Below are 18971 nucleotides of genomic sequence, written 5' to 3' on the forward strand. Positions count from 1 at the left end.
ACTAGCACATAGACGCTAAACAGCAGATATAGTGTACTGCATTCTACAGTGTGACATAGACAGTAAACAGCAGACATACTGTACTACTGCTCGCTATATCTCAAGTTCCATCCATCACAAACTTATGAATGACAACAAATGTCCAGGCAGCAAAGGCAACGGTCAGCATTCAGGGAAACACACACTAACTCAAAACCAGGCGATCCGAACCAAACAAAATAATTCTAGTGTAGTATAATGGGCTTAAATCAGAATCTGCTATTTAACTACTTACACCTTGTATACTTAGTTTAACGGGGTCCCCCAGGGCTCTACACCAGGTCTGCTATTATTTCCCTCTACGCCAAATCTCTCAGCTGAATATAGGGCATAGCAGTGGCGGCCATTTTGGTGTGCCACAGATATAAAACCTATTAGTTTTTCCCGTAGAGATAGAAAAAAATTATTTATATAAATTATTGTAAGCCTGGAACCAAGCCATCCAGGCTCCTGGTGAATCACGACCGTAAAACAAAGTCCAAACTATTGTGTTGTGCTACTGCTAACTCAAAGTAATATGTGCTCTGTTCACTTCATGTGGGACCAAAACTGTTCAATAAATCCTTTGTCTCCGAAATGCCTATTGAAAGGCAAAATTCCATACAAAGTTTGTTGCAGTGTTGCGTGTTAATGACATTGATTGAGCACAGCTGGTGAGACTGATATACATTGCTGTCCGGCAGAAACAACTCCATTTTGGAGTTTCTGACAAAACCAGCCAACTCCATTGGATCCTAAAACTTTCTGCTAAACGTCCGGTGGAGTTAGCTGGTTTGTGAGCTTGGATGTCCACTTTTTTTCATTTCCTGAAAAATGAACAATTTTGGAGTTAACTGGTTTCTGCCGGACAGCAACGATTATACTGTACGAAAATAGCAGTTGTGAGTTTATTTTTTTGAATAGCCAAACCATAAAACGGTTGAAGTGGTTCAGTTACTGTGGCATTCAATGCAGTGATGCAGAGAAGAACGAGGGAAGGCCAGTGTGCGAATGAGGGAGACCATAGGGAAAGAGAGAGAAAAGGGAGGGGAGAGAAAGAAAGGAAAAAAGACAGAAAAATAAAAAACAATATAGCTGCAAGCAGCGATAATACGGGCCAGTGAATAGAGAGAGAGAGAGAGAGAGAGAGAGAGAGAGAGAGAGAGAGAGAGAGAGAGAGAGAGAGAGAGAGAGAGAGAGAGAGAGAGAGAGAGAGAGAGAGAGAGAGAGAGAGAGAGAGAGAGAGACGGATTAGATTGAAGAGAGAGAGAGACGGAATAGATTGAAGAGAGAGAGAGAGAGAGACGGAATAGATTGAAGAGAGAGAGAGAGAGAGACGGAATAGATTGAAGAGAAAAGAGAGAGAGAGAGAGAAACGGAATAGATTGAAGAGAAGAGAGAGAGAGAGAGAGAGAGACATGGAACGATAGATTGAAGAGAGAGAGAGACATGGAAACGGAATAGATTGAAGAGGAGAGAGAGGAGAAAGAGACATGGAAACGGAATAGATTGAAGAGAGAGAGAGAGAGAGAGAGAGAGAGAAGAGAGAGAGAGAGAGAGAGAGAAAGAGACATGGAAACGGAATAGATTGAAGAGAGAGAGAGAGAGAGAGAGAGAGAGAGAGAGAGAGAGATGGAAACGGAATAGATTGAAGAGAGAGAGAGACATGGAACGGAATAGATTGAAGAGAGAGAGAGAGACTTGGAAACATAATAGATTGAAGAGAGATGGAAGCGGAATGACATCTCAACCTATTGCCATTAACAGGAATCGAACCCTGAACCTTCGGATTGACAAGCTGCAACACTACCTATAGTGCTATAGCTTTGTACAGGCTGAGGTTGTCTGTTGAAGATAAAAGTGAACCAGTGAAAGCAGCCGATCTACAAGCTCAGAAACACGTTGCTATCTGAAAAGTTTTGAGATTGTAGATCGGCTATTTTCAGAATGAACTATGTCATACATTGAAAAGACATACTCTCAAATAAGCATTTCAGGTTTATCTTTAACAATTGCACTTGCATTAATTGACACAATCATGTTGTGTGCAATGCAACTTAAATGAAGTCTGCATCAAGTGGGGCTTGAACTGGCAACCTTGAGGTCTAAGGCACACACTTAAGCGAGAGAAGCCATTGGACCAACAGACCTGACCTGGTGAATATGAGAGAGAGAGAGAGAGAGAGAGAGAGAGAGAGAGAGAGTGAGAGAGAGAGAGAGAGAGAGAGAGAGAGAGAGAGAGGAGAGAGAGAGAGAGAGAGATATGGAAACGGAATAGATTGAAGAGAGAGAGAGACATGGAAACGGAATAGATTGAAGAGAGAGAGAGACATGGAAACGGAATAGATTGAAGGGAGAGAGGGAGAGAGCGAGAGAGACATGGAAACGGATTGATTGAAGAGAGAGAGAGAGACTTGGAAACATAATAGATTGAAGAGAGATGGAAGCGGAATTGACATCTCAACCTATTGCCATTAACAGGAATCGAACCCTGAACCTTCGGATTGACAAGCTGCAACACTACTATAGTGCTATAGCTTTGTACAGGCTGAGGTTGTCTGTTGAAGATAAAAGTGAACCAGTGAAAGCAGCCGATCTACAAGCTCAGAAACACGTTGCTATCTGAAAAGTTTTGAGATTGTAGATCGGCTATTTTCAGAATGAACTATGTCATACATTGAAAAGACATACTCTCAAATAAGCATTTCAGGTTATCTTTAACAATTGCACTTGCATTAATTGACACAATCATGTTGTGTGCAATGCAACTTAAATGAAGTCTGCATCAAGTGGGGCTTGAACTGGCAACCTTGAGGTTCTAAGGCACACACTTAGCGAGAAGCCATTGGACCAACAGACCTGACCTGGTGAATGAGAGAGAGAGAGAGAGAGAGAGAGAGAGAGAGAGAGAGAGAGAGAGAGAGAGGAGAGAGAGAGAGAGAGAGAGAGAGAGAGAGAGAGAGAGAGAGAGAGAGAGAGAGAGAGAGAGAGAGAGAGAGAGAGAGAGAGAGAGAGAGAGAGAGAGAGAGAGAGAGAGAGAGATGACATTTTACATCCTGCAAGTGAAAAGCAACATGTGGTTTCACAGTGTCTGAATTAAATATTAGATTGTAATGTCTTAAAAATTGCACATGCATTATTTGATGCAGTCATGTTTTGTGCGATGCAATTGAAAAGTGGAATGACCCACCTACAGACAGAGCCAGATAGACAGACAGAGTGAGAGAAACAGACAGCTCAACCTATTGCCATTGACAGGAATCAAACTCTGAACCTTCGGACTCACAGAATGAGACACTACAAGTAGTGCTATAGCTTCATCCAGGCTGAAGTTGTCTGTTGAAGATCATACACTTTTGCCTTCTGTCATGAACCAAGCCCCTGTTTCACTAACACTAAGATCACTCGTTCACAAACCATTTACCAATAGAGAAATTGTATGTCTCCTCGAAACCGAAACCAGTGAAAGCAGCCGATCTACAAGCTCACAAAACGTTGCTATCTGAAAAGTTGTGAGATTGTAGATCGGATATTTTCACAATGAAGTACGTCATACATTGAAAAAACATACTCTCAAATAAGCATTTCATGTTATCTTTACCGTTTGCATATGTATTCATTGATACAGTCATGTTTTTTGCAATTCAACTTAAATGAGTCTGCATCAAGTGAGGCTTGAACCGGCAACCTTGCGGTCGTGAGGCACTCGCTTAAGGGAGAAGCCATTGGACCAACAGACAAGAACCTGTGAAAAAGGAGATCACACTGATGATACAGTTTCACGCAAATAGCTGAAAAATCCTGGGTTTAAGTGTTTTTCAAACTGCTCAAAATTGCAGACAATCTAAGGGCGGAGCTTACTGGTTAACGTGATACATGTGTTCCTCATGAGTCAAGGCACATGTGTAAGCAGGTTTAATGGCTGTCGGCCAAACGAGGCATGACTTTTGCCTGTTTAAAGTTTGCATTTAAAAAAAATCGCTATAGCGCCCCCCTTTGACCAATTGGAGTAAGATTGGTTTCAGTGATATTTGGAATGACCCTCAACATTACCGCAAAGTTTCAAAGAAATGTGAGTCTGCATGTATGTGTTAGGGGCAGATGAATAATTGTCATAAAACTGCAATATTCATTGGCTCATTAAAGCTTCATTTTTTCACTTATGGAAAATCTTTTGCATCAGTTTTTCGGCATAGGTTCAAAGTTCATGTGTAAAACGTTTCGTGCAGATTACTAAAAAATCCCAGGAGGAGATAGGTTTTAACTGTTTTTCATATTATTCAAAATGGTGGGAGATCTAAAGGTCAGAGGTCAAAAGTCAGAGTGTGAAAGTTGTTGATCATGAGTAGACGCATATGTATATTGAAGTTTCATGGCTGTAGGTCAAACAGGGCATGAGTTGTACCTGTTCAAAGTTGGCATTTTGCTATAGCGCCACCTTTTGACGAAAGATTGTGAGAATTATTTCTTGATAGTTTTTCATGACCATCTACCATATGGCCAAGTTTCGTAAAAAGCGTATGCACGGTTCAGCCAGAACTGCCAAAAGTGGCGGAAGAAAAAAGAGGGGAACATTAAAACAGGTCCAGAGCTGAGAGCTCTGGCCCCGTAATAATGTCTCTGCCCATTCAATCCAGGAGCACATCTGTGTCATTTTAGATTTTTTTTGCTATAACCATTATTTTATACTTTGAGCTATTCAAAAATGGCAGATCTACAAGCTCGTAGCGTGGCACCGAGTGACGCGCTACGAGCTTGTAGATCTGCTATTTTTGAAAAAGTCTTCAACATTTGTGTCAATATTTGAATATGTATATTTTTTTAAGCGAACATTTGTAACTCAAATCTTTGCTTCTGGGGTCCCTGTTACAAAATATTTTGAGATGGGGGTCCGCGGCAAAATACATATATATATATTTTTTTAAATAGCAGATCTACAAGCTCATAGCGCTACGAGCTTGTAGATCTGCTATTGTTCAATAGCCCAAAGAAATCTAAAAATGACACAGATTATTTTCCGGTCTAAATGTGTTAAAGAGAAAGTAGGTTGTCATTGTATCCCATGGAGTGTGCTGTGTGTCTATGCTGTATCAATCAGACTGCTTCCCCTTCAGTGCGATGAAGAATGTGAGAACATGGAAATAGCATCTGGCCTAAATCTCTGGAAAACAAGAACTGTTTACTCTTTGAACTTAAACTGAGAGAGAAGGGCTTATGGCTCCATCTATGATGTGTCGCCAATTGGAAGAGTGTGTGTGTGTGTGTGTGTGTGTGTGTGTGTGTGTGTGTGTGTGTGTGTGTGTGTGTGTGTGTGTGTGTGTGTGTGTGTGTGTGTGTGTGTGTGTGTGTGTGTGTGTGTGTGTGTGTGTAGATAGATACGTGCAATATAACTGGTAGTGTAAGTGTACATACAGGAATACACAGCGTCTCTCCTCTCTATGCCACGGCAGTAAGCTTCTATGGATCTACTGTCTTCCATATGAAAATAACAGCATCTTATTGTGCATAATAAACCTCATGCTATACTGCAAAGGTGATGCTTTCACCTTCACAAACTGTTTGATGCCGTTTCAGGGGGTTGTTTAGAGTTTATAGTTAAAGTTATATACTGGCACACTGTATTTTATGCAGGGGAATGAAAGGCATCCAGATAATCCAGAGATATCACGGCATCTTCTGTATTATTGCGTCACCTTGCTAAACTAATGGCCTAAGTCATTTTTTGAGGAAAATTATATTTTTGCCAAGTCAGCTCCTCATGACACTGGCCACCTCTGGTAAAATCGCCCATATCCTAATTGAAAAGGATCATGCTGTTCACTCCCCTTTTTGTGACTTAGGCCAAAAAATTGGCCTTTTTTTGGGCTTAAGTCACATGGTTTTGTGACTTAAGCCAAATTATTTACTGATTTCGGCCATTTTGTATTTGTTTTTGCATTTTTTGGGGCCTAAGTCAGATTTAATCCCATTTAAACCTATTTAAATCTCTTATGTTACATAACTGACAGACAGTGTTATTTCTATTTAAATAGTCATAATTTGTTATAAACATTTTGGGTGAAATGATTAAGAAATATCATATAGTTTTGTTTTGGATCATTTTAAAAAATTTCCTGAAAAACTAAAAAAAATTACTTAGGCCATTAGTTTGGCAAGGCGACGATTGGTTATTTCAATCCCGTACACAATGTCCTCAAAGGAAAACATATACAACCCGCCAAACAAATCTACGTTATAAAAGCCATTTTCAAAGTTTAAAGTTAATTGAACTTGATTCCAATTAGGGAGACCTTTGTAGTCCGGGGGAGGCAGGTGGGGGGGGGATTCAATTTCAGCTTGTAGCATCGCAATCATTTTAACTACTTTAACCATTATTTTATACTTTCGCTATACAAAAAGAGCAGATACAAGTTCCTGTAGAGATCTTTTTTGCATCTGGGGGTCCCTGGAACAAACTATTTTGAGATGGGGGGGTCGGTGGACAAATACACATTTGGGGTCCTTGACAATGGGTTAATTCAGTTGTCCAGTGGGTGGCCCTTCACTCACTTTATGAAAGCCAGTACGTCCCTATGGGGAAAAAAAGAAGACAACAAAATCTTCCCACCCCTACTCTAATTTCATCAAAAATGTTACTTAGCGTAAACTTAGCGTAGAACTGGGTTATCATCAGTTCCAATTTGGCAGTGGTTTACTTTAATTAACCCATTTCTCAACACAGAACTATTGCATATGGATGATATTAAAGTTCACTTGTAAAACAAAAGACCCTGATTGCACCCATGATAATACAGATATTGATGTTGTTGTACAACTTGTCTCTGGAAAATAACAACAAAGCCACACTCAAATAAAATATAGCTCATCCAAGTCCACCGAGTGTCTCCCAGCAGACCAAACAGGAGGCTGCTCACACCGTAAAAACCTCAATGTTAATTCATCCATTTGTAACTCACACAATATACACATGTAATCAAATGGATCCGTTATATTTGTATCCTCTCAAAGCTAAATGAACACAGAGTTTACTGATATTTTACTGTGTAGCCTAATTCAAGGGCATCCATAGCCCTAAGTAAGTAGGTCGGGAGATGGCTTATTGTCGGTATCAGCCGAGTAACACGCGGGAGTCTGTCCCCGTTAATATGCGCTAGACCCCTGGGAGATGGATTGCCACACCTATCCTCAGCTCCCAGTACTTACCGCACGACTTACCGCACCCAAACAGTGCTACTCATGCGCTGAGTTGGCGGTGCCCGGGATCGAACCCATGACCTTGTGGTCTGAAGGCGAGAGCTCTACCGACTGAGCTACCCGGACACTATTGGTTGGGAGGAGAGCTAGGGCTCAATCCCTGGCAGAGTCATCCCAGAGACTATAAAAACAATGCCTCCCTGCTTGGCACTCAGCATCAAGGGTTGTTTTGTGGGTAAGTCCCTGTGACACATCACGTCCAGGGGGTGTACTTGTACAACACACTCTCACTCCCCAAACGGCCTATCGTGACTTCTTGGGGCAAATGTGACCAAATGTCAAAAGTTTAACTGTAAGGGGATACCCTTCCAGTCATCTGGTGCCATCAGTGTTGGAATGATGTCAAAGGAGTTCACCCAAAAAAAATCTTATTTTCTATCAATTACACACCCCATGAAGCCTTGAATTCATGGAGATTTTTTTGTTTTTCTCACATTCCTGAGCCAAAGATTTGATGACCGGTAGTCTCTCCGGTAGGAGACTCAAAGAGTCTCCTTTGAGTCTCTTACCGGATACATTAGCGTCTTTCCGCCGGTTATAAAATTATTGACTTAGGAATGCGACAAAAACAAAATCATCTCAGTGAAATCAATGCTTCACGTGGTATGTAATTGATAGAAAATACGTAATTTTTTGGGTGAACTACTCCTTTAATGTGTATTTTCAGACCTTTAACCACTTAAACCCTCAATACTTAGAAAACTTGTCTCTTTTCCCCCCTACACCAAACCTCTTTGCCGAAAATAGCCGATCTACAAGCTCACAGCGCGAGGCGTTGTGAGCTTGTAGATCGGCTATTTTCGGCTAATGTTCCCCTCATAAAAGGAATTCTAGGGTTCAAGTGGTTAATGTAAAAAAAGAGTTCCCCTGTAGTCACTCTGAGGACCCCCTATGGGTCCCGGACCCCCCTGTTTAAGACCCCTGCTCTAACAGCTCCCTCACCGCCCTGTGCACTCATCAAAAATCCATCTAAGCAGCCATCAACCGAGCAAAACCGTAAAAAGCTTTCCCCAGCTGTCCCCCCCCCAGAGACCAGAAAATACCCTTTCCTTACTTTTCTCTTTCTTTGTCTCATTTGCCATAATGCCATCACTCCTTCTCTCCCTCCCTCTCTCTCTCTCTCTTTCATTTGGTCTCTGGGGTGTGCTGCTCGCTCTACCCCTCTCTTCCATCTCTCCCAGTGGACAGAGAGAGAGAGATAAAGCGTGATACGGATCCAGATGCAGTGGTGGAAAAAGTACTCAAACGTTTTGCTTAAAATTATCAATACTGCAATGTGGAAGTACTCTGTTACAAGTAAAAATCTGGAATTAAAGATTTACTTGAATAAAAGTACTAAAGTATTGGTAACAAAATGTACTTAAATTACCAAAAGTAAAAGTACAAAAATGTTTGAAAATAGCCGATCTACAAGCTTGTAGATCTGCTATTTTCAAATAGCCTAGGTATAAAATAGGGTTAATGTATGTTTTATAATGTAATAATTTACATCTACAAAGTAACTAGTAACTACAGTTTTCAAATAATTGTAGTGGAGTAAAAGTACAATATTTGCCTCTGAGATGTAGTGGAGTAGAAGTAAAAGTATGGACAATTGGAAAGCTCAAAATTGTACAAGTACAGTACTTGAGTAAATGTACTTAGTTACTTTACACCACTGTCCAGATGGGAGCAGTAAGCATGAATTGTGAGTGCAGCTTGTAAAGTTTTAGAGGCCAGAATACAATGGTGACTGTGGGACAGATAATGATCAGTACTGCGTAGAGTAAAGCCAAGCATCAGCAATATCACAACAGCAAACAGCTTGTATAAAAGCCCTGACCTTCATTGTGCTTTGCTTTCTGATTGCTATAATTCAATTAATCCATTAAGACCGGGAACACAGCTGTGTCATTTAAAGATTTATTTCGGCTATTCAAAAATAGCAGATCTACGAGCTTGTAGATCTGCGATTTGCATGAAAATCATTGAATATATATATATATATATATATATATATATATATATTTTTTTTTTTCTTCTGGGGGGAGGGGGGGTGGGGGTTGGGTCCTTGGAACAAAACATTTTGAAATGGGGGTCCGTGGCCAAATACATATCATTTTGGGGGTCCTTGACATGAAAAACGTTTGAGAACCACTGATATTATAGCAACATACGTGTTTTCAAAAAACTGTTGAATCCCCCAGAAGCAAAGATTTGAGTTAAAAAATGTTCACCTAAAAAAAAAAATATATATATATTCAAAGATTTGCACAAATTTTCCCGATTTGAAAAAAAAAATAGCCCAAAGAAATTCAAAAGCATAGATGCGTTCCCGGTCTTAATGGGTTAAACGATAATCATCGCTTTAATGCAGACGCAGTAGCATTCGCTAAAACTTTGTTTGGTTCCTTAGGCTATGAAATTGATTTGTCGCTGAAGGGCAAATGGAGAAAGGGATTGTTTACTGGTCCATGGGGGAGGGGTTGCTTTTCTGCATTCACCCAGCCTATTCACCTGTTTCCTATAGGCTGTGTGTTTTCCACTTCCTGTCGATTTGATCCAATGAAATCCAATGAAACTGGTCAGATGACCAATGATATCCAATGAAATCGACAGGAAGTGGAAAACACACAGCCTAGGAAACAGGTGAATATGGATGCTCAGATGGCTCAGATGAGCGCACAGGGGGAGCAGTTAGGGGTTCGATAAGATCCAGATGCAGCCTTATTGTCACATCACAGTTTTACAGGTGTACATTTTGATGCCAATACTTTTGTACTTTTAAAAGTAAATTTTGATTAGCGGACTTCAACTTGTAACAGAGTATTTCTACATTGTGGAATTGACACTTTTATTTAAGTAAAACATGCGAGTAGCCTACTTTTTCACCACTGGTGAAGTGTGTTTTTGTTCAAAGGGGACGGAGGCCGAGAGAGGGAGAGCAAGGAGAAAAACGCAAGAAAAAGAAACATGTCGTCGCCTTGCTAAACTAATGGCCTAAGTCATTTTTAAACGTTTTTCAGGAAAAATAAAAAAACTGATCCAAAACAAAACTATATGATATTTCTTAATAATTTCACCCAAAATGTTAATAAAAAAGTATGACTATTTAAATAGAAATAACACTGTCTGTCAGTTATGTAACATAAGAGATTTAAATAGGTTTAAATAGGATTAAATCTGAAAAAAAAGCAAAAAAAAATACAAAATTGGCTTAAGTCACAAAACCATGTGACTTAGGCCAAAAAAATGCCTATTTTGTCCTAAGTCACACTAGGGAGTTAGGCCATTATACTAAAAGGGGAGTGAACAGCACGATCCTTCTCAATTAGGAGATGGGTGATTTTTCCAGAGGTGGCCAGTGTCATGATATGAGGAGCTGACTTAGGCAAAAATATCATTTTCCTCAAAAAATGACTTAGGCCATTAGTTTAGCAAGGTGACGATGTCGAAGTAAATAAAATAAAAGACATGTACAGTACATAATATTATATACACATAGCATATGCAGCAGGTATGTGCACAAGGTATGTCACAGAAGGGTGTTTAATGCTTTAGAGCACTGTTTCCCAAACACTGGGTCGGGACCCATTGTGGGTCACAGACCTATTTGTATGGGTTATAAAAATATAAATATCCCTAATTTTTTTTTCATTTCCTACCAAAACAATATGAAAAGATTTGGCGGCCCCCCTGTAGTAACTCTGAGGACACCCTAGTGGTCCCGGACCCCCTGTTGAAGACCCTTGGTATAAAGTATATAGTAGCATGTATATAGGCCTACATGAGGTTCGGGAAAACTAAAATGGCATTAGATGCTGATCTGTGCATGAGGCTACAAAATAGCTTTTATAAACTAGCTACGTAAGGGGTAAGTACCCCCCCCCCCACACCCGAACACCTTCATTCAGAATATAATTGCATGTTACAGCAATCATCTGCCTTGTTTGACATCTTTGCACACCTGTCAGATATGTGCATATAGATGTTATAAGTATAGATAGGCCATATCGTGGTCACAGCTGCCTACTTTGCTGGAGTGAGCCTACTAATGTTTACGATCATGGAAACCATAACCCACACTTCATGTTATGGAACAAACACATCACACTATATACACTGACCTCAATGACTTCCTTTTCCATGTTTAGATGGAAGCACAGCGGTGCGGTACAGTAACAATAACTTCTATGGCTCTGTATTTGAACCCATTAAGATGATGCTACACAGCATATCGTTGCTGTCGGGCAGAAACCTCTTATCTCCATATTTTAAATGATTGTGTTTCTTCGTAAATGAATGCCTTGATCATACTACAGCGTCACAAAAAACAGATCTACAAGCTTGCCGCGAAGCGGCATGTTTTCAGTTTGTAGATCTGCTACTTTTGAATTTGAATCCTGAAAAGAAACAGTTTTGGACACCCAACAGAGACAATATATAGCTAAAATCTAAAATGACACTGATGCTTTCCCGGTTTTAATGAGTTAAAGTGAAAATCCAAAACTGAAAGATCCAGTTTCCAACTAACTCCTAACACTAACACAAACCCTGATTCCTGACTATTAGCTCCTAACCGTAACCTTACCTCCTAACCCCACACATGGCCTCAATCATCTGTATAATTAAAGTGACTCCATGGGAACATGTGTTCATTAATAAGCATCCATTTTTAAATATCAAACGTGTGAACTCTTTTTAGCTCCAACAGAAGGGACAGGAAAAGATGAGGTGACATTTGGGTGTCAATTTACACACGTACGCACACATGCACGCACGCACCCACACACGCACGCACCCACGCACGCACGCACGAACGCACCCACGCACGCACGCACGCACGCACGCACGCACGCACGCACGCACGCACGCACGCACGCACGCACGCACGCACGCACGCACGCACGCACGCACGCACGCACGCACGCACGCACGCACGCACGCACGCACGCACGCACACATGCTTGTGCATGCGTGCGGTACCTTTCCCCTGGTCGTTGTGCTCCTAGTACGTGTGTGTGTGTGTGTGTGTGTGTGTGTGTGTGTGTGTGTGTGTGTGTGTGCGTGCGTGCGTGCGTGCGTGCGTGCGTGCGTGCGTGCGTGCGTGCGTGCGTGCGTGCGTGCGTGCGTGCGTGCGTGCGTGCGTGCGCGTGTGTGTGCATGCATGCTTGTGTGTGTGTTGTGGTACCTGTGGTTGTGTCAGAGTACTCCTGGGTCGTGTGGTGTTTCTGATGAACCCATTCTCCGTTGCACTTGAAGAAGATCTGGAGGGCAGGGCGGGCCTGACAGCGCAGCCGGATGGGGTTGTTCTTGATGATGTAAGCATCGTTCGGCTCCAACAGGAAGTGAGGTAACGTTCCAGACTGGCCAATGACATGCTGCGACGACTCACCCCGGGAACCTGAGGACACACAGTGACATGGCATACTGTTGATCTTTCATAATATCATAATCTATATTTGAAAAGTAACTAGTAACTGTTTTTAAATAATTGTAGTGGAGTAAAAGTACAATATGTTTGATTTGAGATGTAGTGGAGTATAAGTAAAAGTATTGGAAATTGGAAATACTCAGGTAGGCCTAAAGTACAAATACCATATTTTTGGGCGGTGAAACCGCCCCTATAAATGAGATTTGGAAAAATGTACATTTTCCTGCGCTGTGATCTGGGCCCAGGAAATTAGTAGAATTATCCTGCGCTGTGATTGGCCAATCACAGCCTATTCAGGACTGTGATTGGCCAGTGTCACATGACACATGTGCAAAGCCCTATATAAGCAACCATAACTTGAAAAAAAACAAAATTTGGTTTTTTTCAAGTTATGGTTTTGTCCATCATAAAGAGTGTTTCAATAAATGTATTTATCCTTTGTACATGATTGATCGACTCCATTCAGTATTGTGATTAGCTAGCAAGACACCGCCCACTTCACACAGGGTGTGATTTTTTTTTACTTAAAGGGATATTTCACTTTCAAAAAAAGTTTTGGTCATTCTATCGTCTACTCAGGCTTTTGTGAACCCCCCAGACCATTTTTAAGTTGCTTGATTCAGTATTTAGATATTTGATATTAATTTTATCAGACACGCCCCCTTCCTATACAAACCCATTATAACTTCAAACTTCAAACCCGTCCTTGGTTCTGGTGACTCACCCTGCCCTCCTAATACGCGAGGGGGCCGTGTTTTTTCGATAACTTTTTTCATTTATTTAAAAAAAAAAAAATTGGAAAATGAAAAAAATAAAATACATTAAAAAAATTAAAAAATAAATGGAAAAAGTTATCGAAAAAACACGGCCCCCTCGTGTATTAGGAGGGCAGGGTGAGTCACCAGAACCAAGGACGGGTGAATCTAACAGGTTAGAAATGGAGTTTGAAGTTATAATGGGTTTGTATAGGAAGGGGGCGTGTCTGATAAAATGATTATCAAATATCTAAATACTAAATCAAGCAACTTAAAAACGGTCTGGGGGGCTCACAAAAGCCTGAGTAGACGATAAAATGACCAAAAGTTGTTTTGAAAGTGAAATATCCCTTTAAGTACAGTACTTAAGTAGATTTACTTTCCACCACTGATTAGACGTAATGTTTGGACAAAATCTGTAGGAGTAATATTAAAAAAAATGTTTAGCAAAAATCGGCCTCCTGGTGGCGCTGTAACAGGTGGATCTGAAAGATTTGGGGCAGAGGTTCTACTCTGGTATGCAGCGGAGGAGTCTAATCATCCTGCAACAATCCCACTTATTACACGGCTACTTAATAAATTAATTAATACATTGACCCAAACAAAACAAAGGATTTAATTGTTTACGGTATTGAAAGCAGTCCATTAATTTATGCCAGGTGCGTCCAGTGCAACGTGTCGCCTCGGAAAACAACGGGAAGTGTTGATAAAATAGAATCATTTTCCGGTTACTGCATTGTCTATTTCTCGCTTCAAATGTTTTCAAAAACATTCTTGAGAGCAATATTTAGCTGTACATAACATTGTCTGTTTGTTTACATGGCTGTCATGTTGGATAAGGCACACAATCAAGCAGCGCAGCAGGTGCTCTGAGTCTTTGATTAGACAGCGGTCTGTTATTGAGCTCATCGGTCATTATCCAAAAATAACACAGCTGAATTCAGTGATTGACCAATCAGAATCAAGCATTCAAGCATTCAACCAAGCCTTGTAATTAACTATTATGTATACTTTTCACTCCTACTTCAATACCTATTGAATTACTATTGAGAACCTGAAGACACAGAGGGAAATAGACCAGATTGACATACAGTACTGTAGGAATGGTATTGGATCCAATAATGTATTGGCTATCCATGTAAGAGACTGCAATAGAATGAAATTAAGTAAAGAGGTAGCATAAACATTTTTGAATACCCAAGTTATTGAATTGGAACTGATAAGGAATATCAGAACATATTTTTTATATCAATCATGATTGTTGGAATTGCAAGTTTGCACAGTTTGCATATATCTTGTTCTGTTTTGTTCGTTATTTTTTACATTGGTATAACTCGACTTTAAAGGGATTCTAGGCAACATTAAGCCTAGATTTTAAAAATATTTATATATATATATATTTAGCATTTTTCCCCCTCTATCAGCCACTATATAATGATGTTGGGGTGTTTTCCTGTTTGTCCAGGACGTAAATTATCGCACGCATGTGCGCGTCCGTGTCCGTGTGAAATGTTCGAGTGAAACCGAATGGAACCGAGTGCAGCCGACAAAAATGGAACGAGCTGCCATTGTTTTTCTGTGGGCAGTTTTTACTTTTTACTTTCGGTTTTAAAACGCTCTCAAACTTCTTTTTTGAGGCATGGAATTTACTTTTAAGATATCGTTTGGATAGAATTTAGTTGTTTAACTTCATATAGGTCAATTTATCATGACAGAGCCTATTTAAAGATAAAAATTCTGAGAACCGGCAGGGGCTGACCGGGCGGGCAGTGACACGCATTGTATCCGAATAAAGCAACCTATTTTCGGCATGGCGCGTTTAGAAGTCCCCCCTGCTTCACCCCCTGGTGGTCGGGGAAACAAACTGCTGATGAGGAGGGGGGAGGGGAGTGGAGGGGCGGTGTTTGACAACAGTTTTTTCTTTTTTTATCTCTCTCTGAACTTGCCTACAATCCCTTTAAGGACTATTCTTGTTGGTGACAATGAACAATCTTAGTCAACAATAATAACCAGTCATCAATGCATTAAAACCTCTGTTATGAATACCGCTTCAGCTAGTGAGAGAAATGGCATTAAGATTGATATACATTGAGGGGCACGGTGGCACAGTCGGTAGCGCTGTCGCCTCGTTCGATTCCCGCAGGGGACGCTGTGGGCGCTGGGGGTGTGTTCTCTCCTCCGCGTCATCAGTGCCCATACCCTAGGTGGGGTTGGCGAAAGGGCCTTTCTGTGTGGAGTTTGCATGTTCTCCCCGTGTCTCCTAGGGTAGGTACCCTCACAAAAACATGCAGTAATCCTGGTCACTATACTGCCTCCCCCTGGCCAGCCGGGGCGCCTGATGGAGGGGAAGGGAACTGGTTGGAATAACGTGTTCCTTCCACGCGCTACGTCCAACCAGGGAAACTCTCCCCTGTCAGGTGACAAGAAGGTCAGTTGGCTCTCATGCATTGAAGGAGGCATGAGCTCGGCCCTGGCCTCCCTAGGTTGGCAGAGGGAAGGTAGTGCCCAGGATTACATAGACAATTGGCACTGGGTTTTTTACGCCAAAGTTCTCCACAGAATATGAATGCAAGGGTTCAAGTGGTTAATGTAAAAACAAAGTATCCTATCACACATAGATTTGGCGGCCCCCCTGTAGTAAGTCTGAGGACCCCCTGTTGAAGACCCCTGGTCTAAGCAATATCCTCTCGGAATAACAATCTGTACTTTGAAACTATAGGATACCAGGTAAGCAATGAACCTAGCATCTGTGCAGTTTCAGTGTCTCCTTATTGAAGAGGATTCATGTGTGTGATGCTCTCTCTCTCTCTCTCTCTCTCTCTCTCTCTCTCTCTCTCTCTCTCTCTCTCTCTCTCTCTTTCTTTCTCTCTCTCTCACTGTTCCCTTTCTCGCCCCGCAACACTTTCATTCAGCCCGTTCCCTTCCTAGCATCCAGGCTGAACAAAGAGACACGCTTTTCATTTCTAAATGACTAGCCGTAGGCTATATAGCTCCTCTTGTCTGCTCGGCTCCTATGTATTTGTGCACAGAGTGGTGACTCACTGCGGTGCATTTGTGTTTGGATAGCAGCAAACAAACTCAAAACCCACATACTGACAGATGGAAACATAAATACACGTAAATACATAAACACACAGCTGTCGTAAACAAAGCACGACAGCTCTTCCAGTTATTACCTGCTTGTTTAAAGGAGAGATCCGGACATTTTAAGTGTTATCTTTGATGTGTCGCTAATCACTCACCATCATTGAAATGGACGTTGAGTTATTCCAGAGAGTCCCGTGTCATGCAGTCTGGCGACCCCCTCCGTGGCATAATGGGAGCCCGTGTAAGAGTGAAATTCGTCTATTATAACCGATGCAAAGTTAGTTTTTTCTCTACTACTGCTCATTGTGGAGTCTCATGATACTCAAACATGCACTGAAAGTCGCGCACGAGTTATCGTTCGTGCAGAACTAGACGACGCTGGTTGCTTAAGGGTGTCCGCTGACGACAAAAATGTATCTGTTCTCCTACTTCTTGACTTAACCGCTGCTTTTGATACGATTGATCACACAATTCTACTACAACGTTTGGAGTACTGGATTGGTTTGTCAGGCACAGCCTTGTCTTGGTTTCACTCTTACCTAACAGGCAGAAGCTATTTTGTCAGTCTAGCTAACTTTGACTCAGACAAACACAACATCTGTTCTGGTATTCCACAGGGCTCAATTCTGGGTCCCTTATTGTTCTCCCTGTATATACTACCGCTGGGAGAACTCATCGCCGATCACGGAGTGAACTTCCATTTCTATGCTGATGATACCCAGCTGTATCTTTCAGTAGCTCCAGACGACCCCTGCGCTCTAGACCCATTGTTGACCTGTCTGTCCAGTATAAAATGCTGGATGAGTGAGAACTTTCTTAAGCTAAATGAGGATAAAACAGAAGTTCTCATAATTGGCTCCAGTGAGCAGAGAGAATCAATAACAAGTAGACTTGGTAACCTGGCTGTAGAAAGTAACACCACAGTAAAGAACCTGGGGGTGATTATCGATTCTGAATTGAATTTCAATACACACATTAATCATGTCACCAAGATTGCTTTCTTTCATCTTAGAAATATTGCGCGAATTAGAGACTATCTGTCGTTAGACGATGCAAAGACGCTGATCCACGCTTTTGTTTTCTCTCGGCTTGATTACTGCAACGCACTCTACTCTGGCCTGCCAAAGAAAACAACTGACAGATTACAACTTGTTCAAAATGCGGCAGCCAGAATTTTAACTAAAACCAGGATGAGAGAACATATCACTCCAGTTCTTGCTTCACTACACTGGCTCCCGGTTGTTTTTAGGATTGATTTTAAAATTATTTTAATAGTTTATAAAGCTCTAAATGGTCTGGCACCTACCTACCTCTCTGACTGCCTAGAGAGATATGTTCCAAACCGGGCCCTCAGGTCTTCAAGCGCTGACCTGCTCGAGGTGCCTACAATGACATATAAAAAATACGGTGAAGCAGCATTCTGCTTTTACGGACCGACAGTGTGGAATAAACTCCCATTACACCTAAGACAGGCAGCCTCTGTCAATAGCTTTAAAGCACAGCTCAAGACCTATTACTTCACTCTTGCTTTTAGCTGATTCTTTGGTTGATTTTTAATTCCTCACTGTATTCCCTATTTTAATGTTGTTTTATGCCTTTGCTTTTGCCTTTGCTTTTGCCTTTGCTTTTATTTTATTTTATCTTTGTTTGCTTTATTGTTAAATTGGTTCTAACTGTAATTGTATTCTTGCTCTGTAAAGCACTTTGAGCTGCATTTCATGTCATGAAAGGTGCTATACAAATAAAGTTTATTATTATTATTATTATTATTACTTCTTCCACAGAACCTGGCGTCTGTGGGGTCACCGACTGTGTAAATGGTATCCGTGGTAGCCTTCGTGCCAGCAAACACAGTAAGAATCCCGAATCGGCATTTGAGTCAACAAACCGTTCAATTTACGGATTGCGATGTAACATCACAGAGCGGGGAGGTCATGCTAGCACAGACAACCTGACCATAGGGTGACCACCCGTCCCGAAATTCGCGGGACAGTCCCGAAATTGGACCCTCTGTCCCGCGTCCCGCACAACAAGCAGAGCAATGTCCCGAAAATCAAAGATATGAAAAATAATAATATATATATATATTTTTTGATAATAAATCGGTAAAATCAGGCAAAAATATGAATTAAATAACAGCCCTAACCTAACCCTAATCCTAACCCTAAAACCGAAATAAAGAAACCAAAAAGCGAACCTAATCCGCCCCGAACCGCGAAAACATTTCGCGCGCACGCAGGGGGTCCTCATGCACGCGCGCTGCGCGCCCTCCCAATCTCAGGACGGACACTCTGACAAGATGACCACTGAGCTGCTCTTACGAGGTTAATTATATTAACCACTTAAACCCAATGTACACTACTTAGTTGGCTGTAGTCGCCCTGGGGTGTATAGCAGGGCCTTCTGCTTTTTTCCCCTCTACACAAAATATATTTGCCAAAAAA

At 41.4% G+C, this 18971-nt stretch overlaps 1 protein-coding gene across 1 annotated transcript in view; it reads right to left on the reverse strand.

Annotated features, from left to right (window-relative positions):
* Positions 1 to 12680, reverse strand: part of LOC308102195 (netrin receptor UNC5D-like) — a gene marked incomplete at both ends in the record, with an annotated part of 127332 nt that extends 114652 nt beyond the window's left edge. The window contains one exon of the mRNA XM_080451796.1: positions 12443 to 12680. Within this exon, the coding sequence (XP_080307922.1) occupies positions 12443 to 12680 (238 nt within the window). The remainder of the gene's footprint in view (positions 1 to 12442) is intronic.
* Positions 12681 to 18971: the final 6291 nt, after the last annotated feature.

This window comes from Gymnoscopelus braueri (genome assembly GCF_963280865.1).
Source record: "Gymnoscopelus braueri genome assembly, chromosome: 15".
Taxonomy (NCBI): Eukaryota; Metazoa; Chordata; class Actinopteri; order Myctophiformes; family Myctophidae; genus Gymnoscopelus; species Gymnoscopelus braueri.